We start from the raw sequence: 23,298 nt of genomic DNA, 5'->3' as shown, positions 1-23,298 counted from the left end.
ATGTATATATTATGGTTTGAAGCCTAAGTTCAGTGACAAAACAATTAGTAATTTATGTACCAGATACCACATGCCATGTAACATGATTGCGGTCATTTTTCTGCCCGCTCGTGTTCCAATTGATGCCCTCCTGTCTACATCTGTCAATCCAGTTACTTAGCTCCCTGTCCCAGTGACCCGGAGGACTAGTCTCCTACCAGACCTAACTATTGTGGTCACAGATAATTGTTCATATAGGGGCCTGGGGGAGCGCAGGGCAGGGAGACTCCACACATGAAGTTAGAAACGGTTATGGAAGATGGTATAAATATTGTACAAAAATCTATATCTCTAGTCTACACATATATAAATGAATAGGGCACAGGATTGTTGGCTCAATATGCCAAATCCGCTAAGCACAAATGTTCACTCTAAACCTCTGTAGCTAGTGAGTGGGCAGTTATGGACCTGGGCAACAACGTGCCCTCTATGGCCCCATGCACACGACCGTATTTTTCATCCATAATAAAGGACCCATTCATTTCTATTGGCCACAGACACCTTTCCGTATTTTTACAGACGAGTGTCCGTGCTGAAGAAATTATAGAACCTGTCCTATTCTTGTCCTTAATTACGGCACGGACTCTCCCATAGAAGCCTATGGGCGCTTACGTAAATACGGACGGCTACGGAGGTGCATCCATAAAGCGTCCGTATTTACGGAAGTGTTGCTATGCAACATGTTGGTGCCATCATTTGCAGACTCCATCTTTTTTTATTTCTATGGATCCGTATATACAGATCAAATACGGATGCATTACAGACCATATTTGCGGATACCATTCAGTATATACGGGTGGGTATAGGGGCACGTTATCGCTGCAGCCATGTCACCAAAGAGTGGCGGGGAGGACCGAGGTGGCTGCGTTGAAACACTGCGGGGATTTGTCGGGTGAGTAATGGCTCTTTTTTTGTTTTATTGCAAGCCCCTCCTTGGCCACATTTTTGATGAACTCGGAAAACCCCTCTAACTACAATACGGGGCAGTAATATTACACATAGGCCCTCACCTCTGAATCACAAGTTCGAGATGTTGTCTGGCTTAGAAAACCTATATTCAGATGTCCGATTATTTAATTCTACATTTATTAGGGGGGGGGGGGGGGGGTCTATAACTGAGGAGCATCATCTTTTAGCCAGAGCAATTATTGTTCTGGAGGACCCAGCCCATTTACTATGTAATACTCAATTTCCCCTGTGGTGGCGCTGAAAGGATTTCGACACTTGCTAACGGGTACCCCCACACGTTACACCTCTTCAAAACCCTGTGCAGTGAAAAACCATGTGATCGGTTTTTTGGCAAATGTCTCTTATAACAAAAAGCAGACAACCCCTTTAATTAGAATATTAAGATAGTTAGAATAAATACAGTATGAAAACAGAAGACTAGTTTGTATACTAATATATATTTATATATAAAGATATATATATTATATCATATCAAAACAGAACAATTTTCAGCATTCATTTTGCATGGTACATAGAAAAAAAAAGTCTTTGTCATGTGATTTTCAATTGGGAAGGGCTCAGATGTTGCACATGGGTACAGGCATACAGGCAGGAGAGCATGCTGGAAGTTGTAGTCCAACACGTGGAAAGCTATAGACATTGCTATTACACAGACGTGTAGTTCAACACTCAAGGTCTCCTAAGGCTAGTTCCTGTCTTGAGTACATTTGGGCAGTAGATGTGGAGCCGGCTGTGCCACCTATTATGTAGGACTAGAATTAACTTTTTTAACTGCAGGCATCTCCGTAACATAAACTCCAGTCATAAAGGTACAACAAAGAAAAAGCAGAGGAATAGCCATCAATCAAATGAGAGCGTTAAGTTGATCGGTTGCTATTGGTAACTACTCAACTTTTCCATTGCACTAGTTTTATGGGATTTATTTTTGAAATAATAATCACCCCCTACTGTACAAATAGTGAACTGCGGCTTTGTTTTTCAAGCAGCCATCGCAATGCAGCATAGTGATCTAAAGGTGGAGTCAAATGATTGCTTGAAAATTCTTATTTCTTCTTCACAAATCACAGGTTGTTGAGACTTAAAGTTCATTAATTACTTCCTTTTTTTTTTTTTTATCTGTACCCCTGGGGATATTTCTTTTTTTTATTTCGCCTTACATATTAAGTACCTCTCTTATAAACAAAAACATGGCAGTGCTGTGCTATAATCTGTTTTGTAAGTCACGTTCTGAACCAACAGCTTATACTTTTATGGTAACTAAATTGTTTCATTTAATTTTACAAAAATGACAAAAGTTTTAAACTTTTACCTCTGACATCCCTTTTGAACCTCTTTTAAGAAAAAAAAATAAAAAATGATAAAAATAATTACCTGTTCCCCTGCTTTATTATACCCTCCACCCAACATTTTGCAGACTGGGAAATGACTTAACTTACCTAGCATTACATTTGTTTTTAGGGAGCCATGAGGCTATATAACTCACAGGGTTTTCCTAATATACTTGATAAGACTATGGTGCTCCATTTTATTGGTACAGACACATACTTTGAAAAATCTTGACTGCCTGTTGCCACTACTAGGGGCTCTCTCTATCTGCGGCCTCTATATACAGGTCATAATGAGACCTATACAATTGTACACAGAGCAGCCCCCTAGTGGTGACAGCAGGCAGCAAAGAAAGGGCAATGGTGCTCTGTACTAAAGAATCTTAGCAACATAAGCCTATCAGATATATTAGGAAAATGCATCAAATCATGTAGAATGTTGGAAAATGTAATTTACTATAGTCTATATGTCATTAGCAGACTAAGGCTGGGTTCACACGACCTATTTTCAGACGTAAACGAGGCGTATTATGCCTCGTTTTACGTCTGAAAATAGGGCTACAATACGTCGGCAAACATCTGCCCATTCATTTGAATAGGTTTGCCGACGTACTGTGCAGACGACCTGTCATTTACGCGTCGTCGTTTGACAGCTGTCAAACGACGACGCGTAAATTGACTGCCTCGGCAAAGAAGTGCAGGACACTTCTTTGCAACGTAATTTGAGCCGTTCTTCATTGAACTCAATGAAGAGCAGCTCAAGATTACGAGCTTCAAAGACGCCTCACATAATAGGAGGAGCTTTTACGTCTGAAACGACGCAGCTGTTTTCTCCTGAAATCAGTCTGTCTTTTCAGACGTAAAAGCCTCTCATCGTGTGCACATACCCTAAAGACATCAATAAACTACTCTCTATAGCTTACTTATGGATTTACCGGACATTATCTTGCTATATTATGGGATTGCTCCAGCCCGTGGCTAATGGGACTGACTTCACTTATAAGGGCCTGTTCACATCAGCGTTGCCCTTCCGTTGAGGTTTCCGTCGGGTTAACCCCTCAACGGAAAGGAAAATGGAAACCTTAGCTTCCGTTTGCATCACCATTGATCTCAATGGTGACGGAAACTTTGCTAATGGTTTCTGTTTGTCACCGTTGTGAAAGGGTTCCGTTGTTTTGACGTAGCGTAGTCGACTGCGCTATTGATTCCGTCAAAACAACGGAACACGTTCACAACGATGACAAACGGTGGCAACGTTTCTGTCACCATTGAGATCAATGGTGATGCAAATGGAAGCTAAGGGTTTCGTTTGCCTTTCCGTTGAGGGGTTAACCCGACGGAAATCTCAGACGGAACCCCTCAACAGAAGGGCAACGCTGATGTGAACGGGCTCTAACATCATATTGTCATATAAGAGAATCCTGCAATATAAATTTTAAATATAATAAGAAATGGAAATTGTTTTACAATATTGGCTGACTGGCAAATTATAATCATTGTGAGTACTGAAATGACACTAATAAACTAGTACTGAACTGATAACTAGTAGGTCTGGTGTCTGAAATCGTGTGACAATGGGATATGAATAGATGGTCACTGTAAGGGTATGTGCACACACACTAATTACGTCCGTAATATACGGACGTATTTCGGCCGCAAGTACCGGACCGAACACACTGCAGGGAGCCGGGCTCCAAGCATCATACTTATGTACGATGCAAGGAGTCCCTGCCTCGCTGCAGGACAACTGTCACGTACTGAAAACATGATTACAGTACGGGACAGTTGTCCTGCAGCGAGGCAGGGACTCCTAGCATCGTACATAAGTATGATGCTAGGAGCCCGGCTCCCTGCACTGTGTTCGGTCCGGGACTTGCGGCCGAAATACGTCCGTCAATTACGGACGTAATTAGTGTGTGTGCACATACCCTAAGTGTCTAAGGTTACGGGTGTTGCCATGGAAGTTTAATGATTCGCAACCTTTTTTTCAAACAAAGTTGATATAATTTTATATAGGCAATATCAATTTTGCGTGGAGTAAGAAAGAAAGGGAATAAAATAATTCAGAGAACAATACTGTATTAGAGAAAAGTATATGGGATTAACTTTTTGCGCTGAATGGCCAGTGGGTTCTAAGATTAAAGTGAATGTCCATACTTGAAAACCATTTTGGTTTGTGTCAATATAAATAGGTCCAAAATAATGTCCTGATTAATTTTATAATTCATCATTATAGCTATCAGAGCTTCATTTTTCTGATTCAGAGCTACAAATGCCCTTCCTAGACATAGAGCTAAATTATCAATTCTAGATACCTGCAGCCACCACTAGGGGAGCCCAAGAGATTACTGTATAACCAGTATACAGTAAGCTCCCCCCAGTGGTGACTGCAGGCAGACAGAATTTTATCTTTACCTTTATGTTTATGCAGGGGATTTGAAGCTCTGTATAAGAACTACTGAGCTCTGAAACACTATAATCATATATTAAGAAATTAAACACATCATTTTTTCACCTAAAAAAAGACATGACGTTAAAAGGTAGACATTCACTTTTAGATGGGGAAAGAAGGGAAACCGTTGTAGCCCATATCCATTAATTGGGTTCACTCATTCCTCTCATACAATTCATAGTATTTAATAAAATATTACATTGGGGTCTACCAGTCATCCTTTTAATAGAACTACCTCGATAGATATGTTCCTACTATTTTGCCCATTACAGTCAACATAACAATATGCAGCTTCCAAATGCAGCTTTATGTAAGATATACAACAGAATTCTATTATTGTTTTTGTGACAAAAGCAATGACCAATATTTCAGTTTGCAGTTAGGATACATAAATACTGAATATAGACATTGTGAATGCGTTTTCTTCATGGAATTTAAATGACGTCTGTAATACTGTGTCCAGGTCTGAATTCTGAACACTGGGAAAATAGGACATAATAACGTCTCTCTCATTGTCCACATTGGTATTTGTTTTAGTAACTCTCCAGTCTCTGATCTTCTGAAGCAGAGTAGTCCTGAGTATCGGTTACTCAGAGGCCGTCAGGAGGCCTTATTCCTTCTTTTAGGTGTATAAGGCTGATATTATAATTTATGAGTATGATAAGATAAAGACTAGGCCTCTATGGTGTTTTCGGGCCTTCTCCAGTTGTAAGGTCCTCAGTTTTCATCAGAGAAGAAAGAAGCATGGACGAGGTCAGGACTGGCAGAGCCTCCGGGGGGTGTGAAGCTATCCCCCTCCGATTGTTCTGACAACTCTCCATATTCACTGTTGTAAAATGTCTGCCCTCCACTATACGACGGATATGATGACTGACTTCTGATCTGGAGGGATGAGCAGCTTGGTGCAGTAGTTTCCTTATTTCTACGGGAACTTTTACTGCTGTGGAGGAAACAGATGAAGACACGATATAACACATAATAGAAAAAATATATTCCTGGAAAAAATACAATGTGAAAATATTCCAGGCTGTAGATGCCATTCGAGTCATTGACATCTAAGAGAGTAAATGTGGATAATCATGACCTGAAAAGATGCGGAGCCATCCTGATTTTAGTTGTTGGTGAAGAGCTATCAGGATCAAGATTTCTCAAGTCACCAAAAAGGTTTATCCCACAGCTACCCTGATGACTTCCAACTATATAAATTAGTAATCTTTGGTGTTCTGATTAACAATGCCTATATTGCATACTATATATTAACTATAGGGGATGCAGGCACCCAGGCCCTGAAACCAGAGGGTGCCCAAAAGGTCCCTCTGCCCCAAATAGGAAGACCAATACTACAAATGTCACATTATAATTAGGGGGCTCTGTTACAGATTCTGCCCTGGAGCTCCAAGTTTCGCCCCTGACAATGCCGAAATGGGATAAAATGGGTGGCCACTGAGGTAAACCGGCAACCGCTCTAAGGTATAATGTAAAGCGAGCCATGCTTATAGTTTACCTGTGGAGTAAATGTCTTTTGTCTCCCAGTTGTTCCTCTTTAGGCAGGCTCTTTTCATATAACATACTTGGACGTATGCAGGTAATAGTTGTAGGGGTTCCCCAATTTGGTTTCACCCTCTACAATGTAGTCCCAGTAGTAGGACATCATTTTTGCTCCAGTAGGGCTGTGCACACAAAAAGGGTTTCTAAAGTGGGCAAATATTTTATAAATAAGGCTCCCTAGAAAAGGGGTTCACTCTAATGATAGGACACCTCCAGCAAACAGCTGAGGGGGAAAACGCGACCAGCTAGACATTTGCAGGCAAAATATAGAGGAATGGTAGAGGAGGCCATTAAATGAATGACTGTCCATGTTACACATGAGCGGCTCAAGTCCACCAGATTTCTAGCTCATAGATGGGGGGTCTGGAGGGTGTTAGATATCCATATGCCCTAGATGGGGGTTTGGTTTGATATCCATATGCCCTAATGGGCATATGGACAGGGGTTGTCTTAATAGGACAACCTCTTTAACATGCATGTTCAGATTAGCCATGTATATGGTTAGGGGAGAGATGAGAAGCCACGAGACCCTCTGGCATTGCTTATTTTTTGAGAAAATGACAAGACACAGCAAAAGGACGATAGCTAGAAATAATGGCAATTTCAGTGAAATACCAATGCTGGGGCATCTTTTCTCTGCATTGTGCCGTTCCTTTGTTATTGCTCTTGGAATTGTATGACTAAATAGACATACCCCTTATCAGCATATTAGCATACCCTTATCAATAGTATGTCCTCTAAACACTCTGATTGGGTAGGGTCAGAGTGTGTATGAACACGCCCTGTTGACAAGGGGAATGGTAACGCCTAGTTGTTAATTTTGTTCATACATTTCCAGGAGGAATAACAGGAGAACAGTACAGTACAGAGTTCTAAGAAAATATGCTGCCGATTTGTTATTTAATGGAGAATACAAGTACTTATTAAGACCGCAACCACAAACATGGTGTATTAACTTTTTATCCATAGAATAATCATTTATGGCTCTAGTAAAATGATACTTTGTACTCACAGATGGCTGATTCTACACTGTAAAAGCAATAATACTTAAAGAGACTGTCACCACATTATAAGTGCCCTATCTCCTACATAAGGAAATGAGCGCTGTAATGTAGGTGACAGTAATGCTTTTTATTTTAAAAAACGATCTTTTTTCACAACGTTAGGAGCGATTTTAGTTTATGCTAATGAGCTTTCTTAATGCCCAAGTGGGCGTACTTTTACTTTCGACCAAGTGGGCGTTGTACAGAGGCGTGCATGACGCTGACCAATCGGCATCATGCACTCCTCTCCTTTCATTTACACTGCACTAGCGATATAGATATATCGCTATGTGCAGCCTCATACACAAACCCTAACATTACTACAGTGTCCTGATAATGAATACACATGAAATCCAGCCTGGACGTCATGTGTACTCAGAATCCTGACACTTCTGAATCTTTTTTTGTGAGATTCCGGCAAGTGAAACCAAATCTCGTTTAGCTCCGTGATCTCGCGAGATTTGGTTTCACTTGCCGGAATCTCACAAAAAAAGAGTCAGAAGTGCACATGACCAGGCTGGATGGTCATGTGTATTCATTATCAGGACACTGTAGTAATGTTAGGGCTTGTGTATGAGGCTGCACATAGTGATATATCTATATCGCTAGTGCAGTGTAAATGAATGGAGAGGAGTGCATGATGCCGATTGGTCAGCGTCATGCACTCCTCTGTACAACGCCCACTTGGTCGAAAGTAAAAGTACGCCCACTTGGGCATTAAGAAAGCTCATTAGCATAAACTAAAATCGCTCCTAACGTTGTGGAAAAAGATAGTTTTTTTAAAATAAAAAGCATTACTGTCACCTACATTACAGCGCTGATCTCCTTATGTAGGAGACAGGGCACTTATCATGTGGTGACAGAGCCTCTTTAAAATGGAAATTTAAAGTCTCATGTAAAAAATAGAAACATTTGCGTAAATCACCTGTACACGCCATCTGTTCTGTGTCTGTTTTCTATCCTCTCCAGTTCTTCTGAAGCCAATACCATCCCACTGTCTGTCTGATTGTCCTGAGTAAAAACAACAAAATGACCATTCGTTTGGTGCCAATAATCAATATTGTGACCGATTACACTTTTTGACCTTAAAACGTGGACAATTCTGATCGACTCAAATTCACCCCTATAATTCTTGTTTCTATAATGCCACACATCTTTTTCACTAGGCCATGACATGTTTATGTAATCCTAAAGACCCAAGTCCTATAAGTAATAATTGAACTGACTGGCTGTACTATGAGGAGTAGATCAGGAGTAAATCTTCTGTAATTTGGCTATTTATACTTGTAGGGTAAGACCTTTTTCACATTTGCGTCGGGGAATTAGTTGTTCTGCTCCGCCAGAGGAACATAACGAAAATACCGGAACGCTGGATCCGTTGTACAATGGATACCATCGGCGCCCAAAATAACCCATTGATTTTAATGGGTTCCATTGGGTTTTCATTAGGGTATCCATGGTTTTACTGGAAACATTGTTTCCGTTATTTTAGTCCGGATCTGTTACGGAGGCCCCTAACAGAGCCTTCAAAGCAGATGTGAACGAGGCCTAAGGAAGGCCAAATTAGGAGTATTCATTTTAGTTCATTTATTGGGGGCTCACAACTACCACGAGACTCTCTATTAAACATTGTTCTACATTTAACAAAGGAATGCATAAAAAGGGGTGTAATGTGCTTTAAAAGGGAAAGGGCTTGAAGAGACGTCAGACCTTCACAACTTTTTTTTTTATGTGCTTCAATGCATTTAAAATGAGAAATGAAGCAATTTTGCAAATAGTCTTAATTATACTGTAAAACCCCTACCGTTTTGTGTCTACAGTTTCGATGTAGACCTATGTGTCTCCATGGTAACAGACTACAAACAAATGTTTTGTCTAATCTGCATTTTCCTTAGTGTGTGTTTGTGGTGGGCAAAAGCATATAAAAAGCTTCCAGTCTGTAGTCAGCAGCACAGGGCATAGAAGACTCAGGCTTTGGGGGGTGTGGGGACCTTACAGTAACATAATGGTGCCAGGACCATTCTCTGGCACTTTTCTTTAGAGGTAGGGCGCTGTCAAAAGTTGCCCCATGGCTCAATTCTATCTGCATCTGCATGTGATTTTATTGCGACGTGTGAACGATGCCTTATGGTATATCGTATCGATTTATGGTTGGAAAGCCCCATCATCAACGAGGTTTAAGGATCCTTTTATACTCAAGATAGAAGTTTTTAAAACAGAATTCCCTATTAAGCAAAGCTTGTTAGGGCGAGAGCTGCAGGAATCGCAGCAATACAGGGTAAAAATCCTCCTCACAGCAGCTTAAAGGGGTTGCCTTTTCATTTACATTGTCTTTTCATATACATTATTGGGGCATATGGACATCATAGAGGGGATGTGTAATGTAATGCTAGTGAAGGGGAAATGAATGGCCAGATATGGCTTCCTACGGCAAAAACAACTTATAGATGGGGGTAAGAGAAACTTGGACCTGCAGCCATCAGCTCATTCTTGGGCCAGCTTTCATTTAAAAGAGGGTTGTCTTTGTAATACAATACCCATAATGGGCATGAAAAGAGGCCAAATATCTACGGTGAACACAGCAACGCTACTTGTGTTTTGATGCATCAGACAGACTGCACTTACCGGGTGACCTTTGTGTGACACATTTGTCATTGGAAATTCTTCAAATGTTTTCAGTCTTGATGGACACCGGATCTGGTTGCCTCCAGTGAAGCAGCCAGGAAAAGAAACAAAGTTGTAATATCTGTATGGACAAAAAAAATAAAAAATGCTCAGATTTAATAAAAATAAAATAAAAAATAAATAAATGGAAGAGTAGTTGTATGAGTTGCTGAATAGGTTTCTTATGTATGCTTCTCATGTATGATATCATATATACACAGATGAATATATAGTAATTATTACTTATAACCGCTTACTAATCACAAACATTTCAGGGGTTCCCAAAAAATTGCTGGGAAGCTGTAATCTGTTTTGGAACCTGGCAGTAAAGGCCCTATTACATCGGCCAATTTTGGACAGTGCAGCGAGCACCGATCAACAAGACATCGTTCTATGAACACTTGATTGCCTGATAATTGGCCAGTGTAAAACCACCTTAAGCGTTAAATTTCCCTGCAGCACCTCCGCAGAAGAAACACAGCATTACACATTCCTTATTAAAAACATTGGGTTGTCTGTGTAATGCATGGATGTGCCGGGTCCTCCATATCTACTAGAGTCACTCTTTGTAGCCACTCTCCGTTCTGGCTAATAGATTATTCACTCAGAATTACCCAATAGGGTATTTGAAAATGGGTTTTCTAAATTAGACAAACTCTTTAAAGTGTACATATACTTTCATAGTGACAAGTCAGAAGTTTTGATTGGTGGGGGTTTGAGCACTGAGATCCCCACTGATCGTTAAAATGAGGCGGTGGAGGCGCTCAAGTGAGTGCTGTTCCGCTTAGTTTCTTTTTGTCTCTGGTTGGCTTTCCTCTGAAAGTCAATCAAGCGGTGTACGGACACATATACTTTCTATTGAGCCCGTACACCGCTTGCTCGGCTTTCCGAGAATAGCCGAGCAGAGCTGATCAGAAATGAAGAGGCACAGCACTCACCTGAGCGCTTCTGCCGCTTCGTTTAAGCGATTGGTAATGGTCTCAGTGCTCGAACACCAACCGATCAAAACTTCTGACATGTCGCTGTGACAAGTCAAAAGTTTTATTAAAGCATAGGTACTCTTTAAGCTTCTGCAATGTATGGCAATCAGGGATCCTATAGGATACAAGTCTGAAAATAAACCATTGAAAAAAGCTGCCATTATGTCAGAATTCAGCTGTGTTATAGATTGTCTTACCTGACAGCCATGTTATGGCAGTGCAGTCTCATGTCACATTCCTCCTCATCCGAGTTGTTTTGTGGGCAGATCGGTGACTGGGACAAGTCCATTTCCTCTGAGCTTTGGGAGTCATTGAGGGGGATGTAGTCCTTTCCTTCCTGTAGGTTAAATAAGTTTAAAATAAGGACGAGGCCTATAATTTTACTGAAATATTTATTTCTTCAATATTTACATTTGAGCAATGGGCATAAAATATTTTAGGGATTTGTTAAAATCAATCATTCCTGTTGGCCGGTGCCCTCGGTGACCCAGTTTATATTATAATCAGTTGCATCGGTGACACCTAATCCAGTAATATATGGTTATAAATTATAGGCATTTTATGAGGCATAAGTTATAAGTGGTGAAATCAGAACTCCGCATTAATAACGTGAGTGAATACATATTTGGTATTATAGGTGGATTTTATTATATTTCTGCATTTCTTTGTGAACTAAATGGTCCTAAGGGAGTGAATTCATGATTGTGTTCATACCCCACCACGTAGGCCGTGACACTCATACCTGTTGCACATTTTCTTGTAGAAGGTCACCCAGAATCTCAACCAGGTCAGTGAATATTGGTCGTTCCTTAGGATCTCCATGCCAGCAGCTTAACATGATCCCATAACTGTAGTAAAGAATCTCTATCAGTCCACAAACACAGGGCACTGCACCATTAGACTAGCAAAGAACTAAGCTTGAAGACACGCATGGCATGATATGTCCAAAATACTTCTTGATTACTCAAATTTTAGATTCTAATTTTTCCATGCCACAGTTGCATCACTTTCTCACCATCGTATGGAAAATGTATTATTATTTATTTCTGTTGCTTTTATAGCGCCAACATAATCTGCAGCGCTGTCCAAAAGTTGTCATCACTCGCGCTCCCCTTCTGTCCCAATCTAAATGTCCTATCTGAATGTTAATAGGGGTTTATAATAATGATAGACAATTATGTTCTTAACAGACACTTGCTTTGACCCCAAAGCAAAATTTGTAAAGGGCTGGACTATCACATGTTATCTACTGCATAGTACTGGTCACTTTATACTTGGCCAAGGGACATTTTGGAATCCCTCAATATCGAGGGCACAGGTGCGACTGCAACCCCTGTAGTGATGCCTCTGGCAATAAATACCCAGCATATCCATACATTACATTGACAACCATTTCGGTTCAATAGGAGCTGTGTAATACTTTATTTCCCCTGTGGTAGTGCTGCAGGAATATTAAGCACTTGCTGATTACTCACAGATTACGGCGTATTAGCGGGACACCTTTAATCATTTTATCGTCATAGGCCTTCCCCCTAAATTCTTATGCACAAACAATTAAGCTTTATATTTTTGTTATCGTTTTGTGCTTTTAAACTTTGCTTTTATCTTTTTGTTTTCATTAACCCCTTAAGGACCCAGCCTATTTTGGCTTTTTGGACTTTTTTTTCATTATTGTCTGCATAACCATATGAGCTGTAACGATAATCTGTATGTATAAACAGGCCCTAAAGGGGCTGTCTGCTTTGGACAACCCTTTTGGTTTCAAGCGTCCTCCAATGATCCTCTGATCACAGACTGTACCGCTTCTGGGACCTTCAGCAATAAGCTGTAATCTGTGGGGAATCAGGCAGAAAGTGTTCAATTCTGCCTGCAGCGCCACCACAGGGGAAATGAAGCATTACACATTGTTCAATTAAATTAATGGGTCTTCTGTGTAATGTACCCGTGTGCTGGGTCCTCTAGAGCAATACACTCTTTGTAGAGGCTGTTTCCTTGGACTCATAGATGAAAATTCAGAGTGGGGATCCTAATTCTATTAACTCCGAATTCCCTGATGAGGTAATTGAAATGGGTTTTCCCAACCAGACTTTCCCTGAGCTTGTATAAATTTGATCTTATTATATACAAATTATATGGAGAGGTTAAGATCAAGACTTCTTAATAAATCACTTGTTTGGACTGTTCACTACAGAAAAAAAAAGGAAAATGCTTATTCTCCGCTTTTCACTGAGCTCAGTAGTTTCTTTCCCCCAGGAAATAATTGCTGGCTTGGAATGTAAAATGTGTCTGCCTGGGATAAATATCGGAAAGTGTCTGATGTGATAAGAAACCTTCCAGACCTAACATTACAAAGCAGCGGGCTTGGCATGACAAAAGTTTGTAATAACCGGGGTCCTGACCACCAAGCGGGTTCAATGAATGGCTGCCAGGAACACTGCAAATACTTGTGAGGAATGTTATATAGCTTTCAGTTGTCTTAAAAGTTGCCAGCTTGATAGTTATCAAAAGAAAAATATTTGTGACCCAGTTGAATTCTGATTTTGAAAGAGCTGTAGAAATGTGAATGGACTTCCAAATTCTGGTCATGAGAACAGGCCGATCTTTTAGTGACATATCATGTGACTGAATCTTAAGTGTTATTCACTTAGATTTGATGTACAAATGTTTGATTTCACTTACACGTCTTTTGTTGCATATTCTGGCGCCCGCATGCGTGTTCCTTCTTTCAGACGTTGGCAAAATTCCTCATTGATTTGAACTCCAGGATATGGGGAGGCACCTGTAAAGTGATCAATATAAATCATTACCTTATCTAATGTTCCGATAAAAAATGTGTGCTGTCAGTCAGGTGACACAGAACGCAGTCCTACCTCTTGTTTTGATACTCAGAACTGGTTCCTGCCAATGTCATAACTACCGTGTTGGGAGGTGGCCTGACACTGAACTGTTTTCCATGCTTGCATTAACATTATTGTAGCAGCTACCTTCAGAAACCACTAGGGGGAGCTAACTGCATTGCGATTTATACAGCTGTGTAAATCCATATGTAGTTAGCTCCCCCTACTGGTGACTTTATGCAGGCAAATTTATAAAATGTATCAAGTAAAAAAAATAGAGTGGTGGACAAACTCTAATAAAGCAGTAGTACATTTGGCAGAGTTCTCAGTGGGGATTTGGGCCCATCTAAGTTATGGTATAAGGCTCTATGATTTCTATGTACGCCCCTGGTTCCAGTAGGTGGATTCCCTGGGAGTTAACGGCCATCACTGAGCTCATGGCGCAGCAGATTTGCAGGGAAGAACATGTGCCTTCCCACTTCTCAACCAAAAACTTGTAAAGGAACTAGGAAGACCTGAGTCTGGGGACAGATTCACTTTAAAGATTCAATTATCTTCTGATATGTCATAAGAGAAGACTACATTGGTGCCATATTTGATCTTAGACCACCACTGATTTACAGAATGAAGGGTGCTCTGGGATTTCTATTACTGAAAATCACTGATATAAATGGAAATTGACCAGAATATTGTCAGTTCTCCAGTAACAAAAATCTATGGCCAAATCTATGGCCAATGCCAAAGGGGTCTAAAGGGGTATTCCCAGCTTGGACAATTATGGAATATGCTCAGGATTTACCACAAATGTCTGATAGATGTGCGTGCCAGCTCTGGGACCCAACCTATATCGAGAACGGGGGGGGGCTTCCAACCCCTGACTGGGCTGGTGCAGCGGCCGCTGTCCGCAAAATCCAGGCGGGGCAGGTGGAGAGGGGGCCGCGCATGTACACGACTCTTTCCATTCCGTTCAACGGGAGTTACGGAAACAGCTGAGCAAGCGCTGCTTGGCTGTTTCCGTAACTCCGATACAACAGAATGTATGCGGCCCCCTTGCAACTAGACCACACCAGGAATATGCGGCCAGCGGCCGCCGAGCCATGCGAAGTGGGGATCGGTCCACCTCTGTTCTTGCTGGGCCCCGCATCTATTAGACATTTATGGTATATACTGTACATCATGTCCAAGTTGGGAATACCCCTTTAAGTTCTCTATAGCGCCCTTTTATTCTGTGACCACAGACTTCACCATTGCGATCTTCTCACGTGTATTTATAACATATCAGAAGATCATCATGACTGGATTTCCCCTTTAAATGAATGCCCTATCAGTCTATATTGTAGATTAATAAGACATGTAGCCGTGTCTGTAGGTCAGCTAAAGTGTAAATGATTTGTAGCATGTTTGGACCACAAGAAACAAGAATATCAATCTGGTTAAAACAATTACACTCACAATCCAAATTATAGTAAATGAATCAAGAAGAAAATGCTCTTCAGTTTTGTTATTGGGTGAAGATTTATCAAAATTGGTACCATGGGTAGAACAAGGAGTAGGCAGAGTAGGAGTTTGCCTAGAGCGCCATTGAGGGCAGGGGTTTTGCAGGGGATATGGGGTAGTACAAAGGAAATGTAGAGCAGTTGCCATAGCAACCGATGAGGTTCTAGCTCTAATTTTTGAAAATAAAATAAGCAATTGGTATCTATGGGCAACTCCTCAGCTTTTCCTTTGCATCAGTTTTAATAAATCTCCCTCATAAGTTTCCCTATTAAAATGCAAATTCCTAGGTTAGTGTATCAGCATTTTAAATAATCTGTTTCCTATTATATATTCAATTTTGCAACCTCAGGCTCACTTAACTTCACGACATTAAATGTATTGTTTCATCCTCGTTCCACTGTACCACCAGATATAGAACTGAATCCAACATCTGAAATTACACAGGCCCCATTATTTGACTTACCAAGTGAGAAGATTTCCCATAGCAGCACCCCGAAGGACCAGACATCACTCTGAGTAGTGTAAACCTTATCAAAAATACTCTCTGGCGCCATCCACTTCAGAGGCAGGCGGGCCTGGAAGAAATTACACTACATTAGTATGCAAGCAAAACCTCCTGGAAGAAATATCAAATTATAGTTCAGACCTCCCTCTGATACTTAAAACTCAACTAAGTCTTGCATTTAAGCAGCTCTATCATCTTCATATAAAACCATGTGTGACAATTTTTTGTTAGCAGGGTCCTCCACCAATCAGCTGTAATCTGTGGGCGAAGCTGGCAGCAAGTGTTCAATTCCCCTGCAGCGCCACCACAGGAGGAATGAAGCATTACACAGTTCCCATTGTAGCCGTTACCCGTGTAATGCATATAAGTATTGGGTCCTCCAGAGCAAGAAGCATTCATTGTAGCTGCTCTCCACCACTCGCTAATAGATGAGGGTCCTGGTTTTAACCCTTTAATGATCAGGCTTTTTAGGCCCTTAATGGCCAAGCAGTTTTTTTTCTGGTTTTTCATCGTCGCATTCAAAGAACCATAACTTGTTGTTCTTTCTGTCAGCATAGCTGTATAGGGGATTGTTCTTTTGGGATGAGTTGTATTATTCAATGGCACCATTTTGGGGCACATATAATTTATTAAATACATTTTATTAAGGCTAAGTTCACACTTGCCTTGTATAAACCGTTACTCTGATCCGGTTTAAGATCTGAACAAGGATAAAAACCGATCCGTTAAAAATCCCACTGAAATCAAAATAACGGATGCAAACTGATCCGTTTTACAATTACACCAATGATAAAAATAACCCATCCGTTAGACATCTGTTTTTTTGAATGGAGTACGAGTCCTGAACTATGCACTTTTATCTCCCTCAAATAAAACGAATGAGTAAAATATCGGACGCGAATGGATGCTAATAGATGCAATTAAAAAAAAATCCCATTGATTTCAATGGGACCTTTAACGGATCAGTTTTTATCCTTATTCTGATCTAAAAACGCATCATAGTTGCAATATAGAACATTACGGATAGTAGGAAAAGGATGGCAAAACTATTTTTGGGGATAGGCTATTAGGCATATTCCAGAATGACATGTGCTACCATATGATATAAATTCTACTGATATACTGTAGTGTCAATGGCTACGGACTGTTGGGATTCTCACTCCCCGACGGCCGCAGCCATGGATCTGTGAGCGCTGGCCCGCATCTCCTCCCCAGGAGTCTCCAGCGCTCCCTTTCGCTCCAGTCCGCTGTGTCCCATAGGGTGCACGCGCACGCTCGTGCCCGACCTTAAACGGCCAGTGCACGCACATGGGAATTATCATTAATTAGCCCATGATCACCCTGGACTATAAGAAGGGCCCTGCCCCTTTGCTCCTTGCCTGAGCATTGTTATGTTTTCCTATGTTAGTCTTGCAAATGGTCCCTTAGTGTTACCCTGTTCCCATTGTTCCCGTGCCCTGCTACCTGTATCCTGTATCCCATGCTATTTGTTCCTGTGCCTTAAACCTGTTGGAGTCATGTTCTGCCACCCGTTCCGCCTGCTGTGTTACACCACGTCTGGTGTCTGTCAAGGTCCCATCTGTGCCCAGCCGTTGCTAATGTCTGAACCACTACAGGTACCCTTGTGCTTGGACTATTTATATATTTACTTGGGACTTTGTTGGTAAGCTGCTTTTCCGCTACAGCGGTACGGCCCAGTGGGTCCAGATACCGACAGATCGTGACATATACTGTAAGCTACTAGCACTTTGTTTCTAATTAGAGGAGCTTCCGAATTAAAAAGTTAAGTCTTCCATTTCCTAATCAAACTTTTGTGTTTTGATCCAAGTGCTAAAAATAAGCACAATTCTATTTGCCTCAGTCGACTACACATTAACTTACACTTCCTTTCCTGACATAATCCGGATCTTTGTAAATATCTCTGGCCAGACCAAAGTCACAGATTTTTACAACATTGTTTTCAGACAACAGGATGTTCCTGGCAGCCAAGTCTCTGTGAATGCACTGCAAGAAAAATAAAAAGTTTTATTAGAATGACTGATATTTCTTTCTGCTATTGAACACAATTTACTAAAGCGACCCTCCTGTCCCGGGACAACATTTTAAATATGATGGTGCATATGGAGTAATAATATCTGGTGCCCTCCAGTTGTGCCCCTCTGTCGTGGATCCACCGTTTTAGGGTTCCCTCTGCTGTCCCAACTACAGCACTTCTTAGCCTACGAGTCTGAGACACTCCCACTATTCTTGGATTGGCCAGAGCTGCTCACGTGAGCAGTTCTGTCCAATCTATGAACAGAGGGAGTGTCTGTTCCTGAGAAGCGCTGTGGCTATTTTGAGACAAAACAGAGGGGACCCTAAAACGGCAGAGGGCACCTGGTAATATTACTCCTTATACACCATCAAATTGATAATTTCGTTTTGAGACCGGAGGGTCGCTTTAAGTATTCTTGGGACCTGATAAGTGCCGTATAATCAGAGATTCTGGATTATCAGATGTTTTATATGAAAGTATAAAAAATTCACTTGTAATAGTAGAGAACCTTCAGGAAGAAATCACCCAAAAGAACGTTTAACACAGAATCTGCTACTAATATTCAAGATGTCTAAGCATGTAAAGTGGACCAAAACATTTTTAAAATATGCAAAAGTACAATGGAGTCTAAAATGACCTAAATGTAACACTGCAAAAACAGGCACAAAAGTGACTAGAATGTGCATGATGATATAAAATGTATTTCATACAATGGCCACAAGATGTCGCTGTTTCTTCCTGGTTAACACAAAGTGAAGCAGCACAACTGATGAAGGTACTGTGAGTTCAGGAAAGTTTGATCTTTATCTTCCAGTTATGTCATTCAAAACAGATAGATTTCCACAGATACCTTCACTGCAAGAAATGCTCCATTAAGACAAACATTTCCCTCGATCCCCCGCTGTAAAATGAATACTTAGTTCATGTAAGGACAAGAAAAATGCCGTATAGACTCAGACATAGTGAATTGGTAAATTACTGTGATAATCTGTTAGGACTTCCCTTTAAGGTGGTTCACAAGGAAAATATCTCAAAACATGAAAAGGTTATCTAGGGCCAATGACGCGCAGAGCATGCAGCCGCTCTGGTGATATCTCATTACAGTGAACATTTTATTCTGTGCCAAAAATAAAATATAGACACATTAATAATTTTATAAGTATAGGAAATTACACTAACTCTGTGAAAACATGAGTCCACCCAATCACCGACAAAATGGTCATAAACCATGTTAAAAAATTCATTTTGAGATTGCCCGTCCTTACATTTACTTACTCCTTATTCAATGATTCACACGACTTTGTGATTTAGGAAAAAAATCTAGAATGGGGGGGGTTTATTGTCAGACCACCACCCACCAATCCAACTCTGGAACACAATTAAAAGTATATGAAGTAAAAAAAGAAAAATTAACACTTTCCTTCAGATCAGCATCCATCTTTAAATTGGTTGTCTACTTTGGACATTCCGTTTTTGTTAGGATGGTCCCCCAATGATAAGCTGACCACAGGGTGCAGTTGGGACATCCAGCGCTCCGCTGTAATCTGTATGGGGACCTGGAAGCAAGTGTACAGTTCCTCTGCAGCGCCACCACATTGGATATGAAGTATTACACAATTCTTATTAAAATGAATGGGCTGTCTGTGTAATGCATTTATGTGGTGGGTCCTCCAGAGCAAAATACATTCTTAGCAACCACTCTCCCTTCTGGCTAATGAAAATGGTCCAAAATGGAGACCTTCCTCTATTAGCTTAGGTTAGCCTAAGTATATGAAAATGTTTTTTCTAAACCAAATAACCCCATTGACCCTCCCGGGAGGCTGCTGGTGGAAGAAAGAAAGGTGCCTTCCACCTTAGCCTGCATTGACAATATAGGGTACTCCTTTACAACCCATTGATCAAAAGGAGGAGTGGCGATCACATAATGATCACATAAGGTTTATTGTTTTTTTTGCCCTTAGGGAAGTGGTAAAAAAATATTGAGGTTGTTCTTTAAGTGGCATCGTTCTTTACATATATTTAAAGAGTAAACTTTTGATATGTCATAGAGACATATGGGGTCTGGGGGCTGAGATCCCCTCCATTGCTGAAACGAAGGGGCAAAAGCGCTCAGCTGATTGCTCTGCCCCTTTATTTCAGAGATGATGGGGGTCTCAGAACCCGGACCTCGGCCGACCAAAGCTTCTGCTATGTCTCTATGACATATCAAAAGTATTCAAGAAATTACAGTTACTCTTTAAATATTGATCTTAATATTAGAATATTAAAGGGCACAATAAAGTCTAATTGCAGCATTGCTAAAGGAAAATAAATCACTTCAGGTTGGGCTTTGCTTTGGTTGTGTCACTGATTTATGAATGACATTTCATAGAGTTGAGTGTAGACCTGATTTATATTTCATCACATCCTAAATGCTTGTTTAGTAAACTTTTATTTGATTTGACATTTACCATATATTGGCAGGAGACAAGTCACCCACACAAATATGGTGTAAACATACAAACATTTTGCTCCTTGGTTGGATTTAAACCCTGGGCCTCAATTTCTGTAGATCAAGCAATATTTCTAACCAATATTTTTTTGTGCCATTTGGGCTAATAGTCCGGTGGACCGGTCTTCATACTATTCTGCTCTTAAACAGGAGAGCATAGTATGGACAGATCCTCTAAGTACAAACATTTTGGTTAATCTGATCTGATAAAGTGATGGCATATTTCTAGGATAAGCAATCACTTTATGATTGGTGGGGGTCCGATCTCTGGGTCCACATCGATCCTGTGAATGAAGGGGCCCTTGTGCAGTGCCCAGTGACCCCACAGCTGCCTGCAGTGAAAGGGAGTCAGCACTAGATCAGCACTGTGTCCTTTTCATTTTGCAGAATCGGTGGGGGTCCCAGTGGTTGGACCCCCCACCAATCATAAAGCCATAACATAATCTAGAGGTATGTCATCACTTTCTTAGATGGGAATTACCCTTTGACTAGTATCTCGCCTTTCACAACAGTCAAATGAACCATCTAATCCATCTCTGGTATAATGCGTATCACACAGATGGCTGGATTCAAGAGGAGGCTTGGTCTACACCAGTTTGTGATATAATGTTACAATAGTATAAAGACGCCTTCAAACCACTATGAAGATGGACATTTTTTTTGCTCTATATGATTATGTCCTACCAAAGGTTAATTTACCTTTCTAGATGATAAGAACTCCATCCCACGAGCCACCTGGAAACTGTAGCAAATCAGATCTTCCATAGTTAGAGGGCTCTGCCACAAGTCCTTCACTGCATGAAGGGCACAGTCCAAAGTAAATGAATAACATATGGCAAGATATTCAGCATTTTTATCATTCACTCATAACTATTCTCTAAGTAGAGTCCATGTGGCCAGGTAGACACAGCTGATTTTGGCCTTCAGGACGCAGCATATTTTTACGTTTTTGTCTCATAGGATTCTCAGAGCCATGGCATTTTTATTTTCTACATTGACGTTGCTGTGTGTAGTCTTGTTTTTTGTATTTCGGGGCGTACATTTTTGCATAACTTTGTGGCAGATATAACATAGTGTTCCATGCCTAGCTACTGGAGAGCAAGGCACCAATATACTTCATACACAGGGACCCCCGGCTGTCTGTGCCTACCCCTGGAATTAATCTGATTTTTACTATCGGGCCCTCTCCGAACTATATACATTACTGTATATAAGATATTTATCTATTTCAGTTTTGATCTTATGCACCAGACAGACCTTGGCTCCATTGAATGTTCATCTTTCTGCAGTGCAGAATTTATCATAAAGAATTCCTGGCTCTGACTATACAAGATATTGGAGTTATTCCTTACACTCTGTCGTTCGCTGGCTCTGGTTCTTGGTTACCAAAAGTTTTCCAAAAATGGCTCCTTCATTGACTCCTTCTCTGCTCACCCTGTCAGCTATGACGGCTTCCACCATTGATCGGACCTGACTACGGGATCGGGGTGATCTCTCCTGAAAGAGTTGAAATAACAGACATGTTACACTGCAATTCAAATAATCCAAAAATTATTTCAATGGGTTGTTGTTAGATTAGATTTTAGAAGAATGTGGAACATAATTCTGAATTTTCACCAAGTCTGTATAAGCCTAGGTGCACTTAAAGTCTCCAATTCGTGTCTGGCTTTATACAATGTTATTCACTTCTAGACATGAGAGTGGCCGCTGAATTCTACATTTACGGACCCTTTGTTATGTTAAATATCACCTTTATTAATTCCGGAATTAGACGTGTAAATCCTGGTCCCCAATGCAAAATCTATAACAGGGCTCCGCAATCATATACCATTTATAATACTGGTGTCTTATTATGTGGCACTGAGACCCCATCGGTCACTTAAAGGAAGTGGCAGTAATGCTTGGGTGAGCGCTGTGCCACTTAATTTTTGATTGGCTATCCTTGGAAAGCCAAGCGAGCATTGTACAGGCTCATAGACTTTTTTTTATTAAGCCCGTACACTGCTTTCCGAGAAAAGTCAATCAGGAACAAAGCCGCACAGCGCTCGCCTGACCACTTCTGCCACTTCCTTTTAATGATCATTCGGGGTCTTGCTCGGACCTTCACTGATTAAAACTTCTGACATGTCACTATGACATGTTAAAAGTTATTAGAAAGTTTAGTTACCCTTTAAGTAATTCCTTAACATAGTCTTTAAAGTTGATTTGAGGTGAACCTGGGCCTTAGATTGGATCTGCTTACTATACACAGTGGTTCAGGACCATTTCCAGGGGTGGTTGAGGGTTGAAGCCACCCAGGACGCATGTCCTTTGACTGACAATAGGGGGCGCAGTAAACAGTCTTCTCTGTCCCTGCCTGCACAGATGTGTATGAGGCTTTATGTTTTGCATGCTCACTGATGAATGTTTATTATGCTGCTGTACGGACTTGAGAACTGATGTGAATCACCAATGTTGCATCTACATAATTAGAAGTAATCACCCGATGTCTTTAACTACCCGTCCCATATCAGAGAGTAGCTTGCCTCCAATATCCTTAATAAGATACAGGGGACAGAGTGTGCATGGAAGTGAATTTAGTAAGGGCTAGTTATAGAGTCCATGGATTACATAAATGATAGGATAACAAATAAAAATCTCCATACCTGGTAAGGGATAAATCCATCACGTTTGGTCCTCAGATAATTGGAAAGATTTCCGTACTTGCAGAATTCCACAATAACCATCAGTGGTTCTAAAAGAATAATCAGAATGTGTAATGTTAGATGACATAAATGACAGATGTTCTGCTTGATTCATGACATGCAGGTAAAATATGCTGAACACATTCATTCTGTGTCATGAATTTTCGACTTCCTGTAAGGCGCAAGAAACAAATTTTAAAATCTTGTGCAGATGGTATGAGGTTCCTGT

At 40.8% G+C, this 23,298-nt stretch overlaps 1 protein-coding gene across 1 annotated transcript in view; it reads right to left on the bottom strand.

Moving 5' to 3' along the window:
* Positions 1-4,246: 4,246 nt before the first annotated feature.
* The window catches only part of FLT4 (fms related receptor tyrosine kinase 4), a 212,944-nt gene continuing 193,892 nt past the window's right edge, over positions 4,247-23,298 (bottom strand). The window contains exons 20-30 of the mRNA XM_075856190.1: positions 23,031-23,119; positions 21,738-21,882; positions 21,085-21,179; positions 17,741-17,863; positions 15,818-15,929; positions 13,700-13,799; positions 11,763-11,868; positions 11,218-11,357; positions 10,002-10,122; positions 8,302-8,387; positions 4,247-5,725 (exon numbers count right to left, since the gene is read on the bottom strand). Coding sequence (XP_075712305.1) covers positions 5,503-5,725; positions 8,302-8,387; positions 10,002-10,122; positions 11,218-11,357; positions 11,763-11,868; positions 13,700-13,799; positions 15,818-15,929; positions 17,741-17,863; positions 21,085-21,179; positions 21,738-21,882; positions 23,031-23,119 — 1,340 coding nt within the window. The 3' untranslated portion in view covers positions 4,247-5,502. The remainder of the gene's footprint in view (positions 5,726-8,301; positions 8,388-10,001; positions 10,123-11,217; positions 11,358-11,762; positions 11,869-13,699; positions 13,800-15,817; positions 15,930-17,740; positions 17,864-21,084; positions 21,180-21,737; positions 21,883-23,030; positions 23,120-23,298) is intronic.

The sequence above is a fragment of the Rhinoderma darwinii genome, chromosome 3 (genome assembly GCF_050947455.1).
Source record: "Rhinoderma darwinii isolate aRhiDar2 chromosome 3, aRhiDar2.hap1, whole genome shotgun sequence".
Lineage (NCBI taxonomy): Eukaryota > Metazoa > Chordata > Amphibia > Anura > Rhinodermatidae > Rhinoderma > Rhinoderma darwinii.
This window is presented reverse-complemented; position numbering and strand designations above follow the sequence as displayed.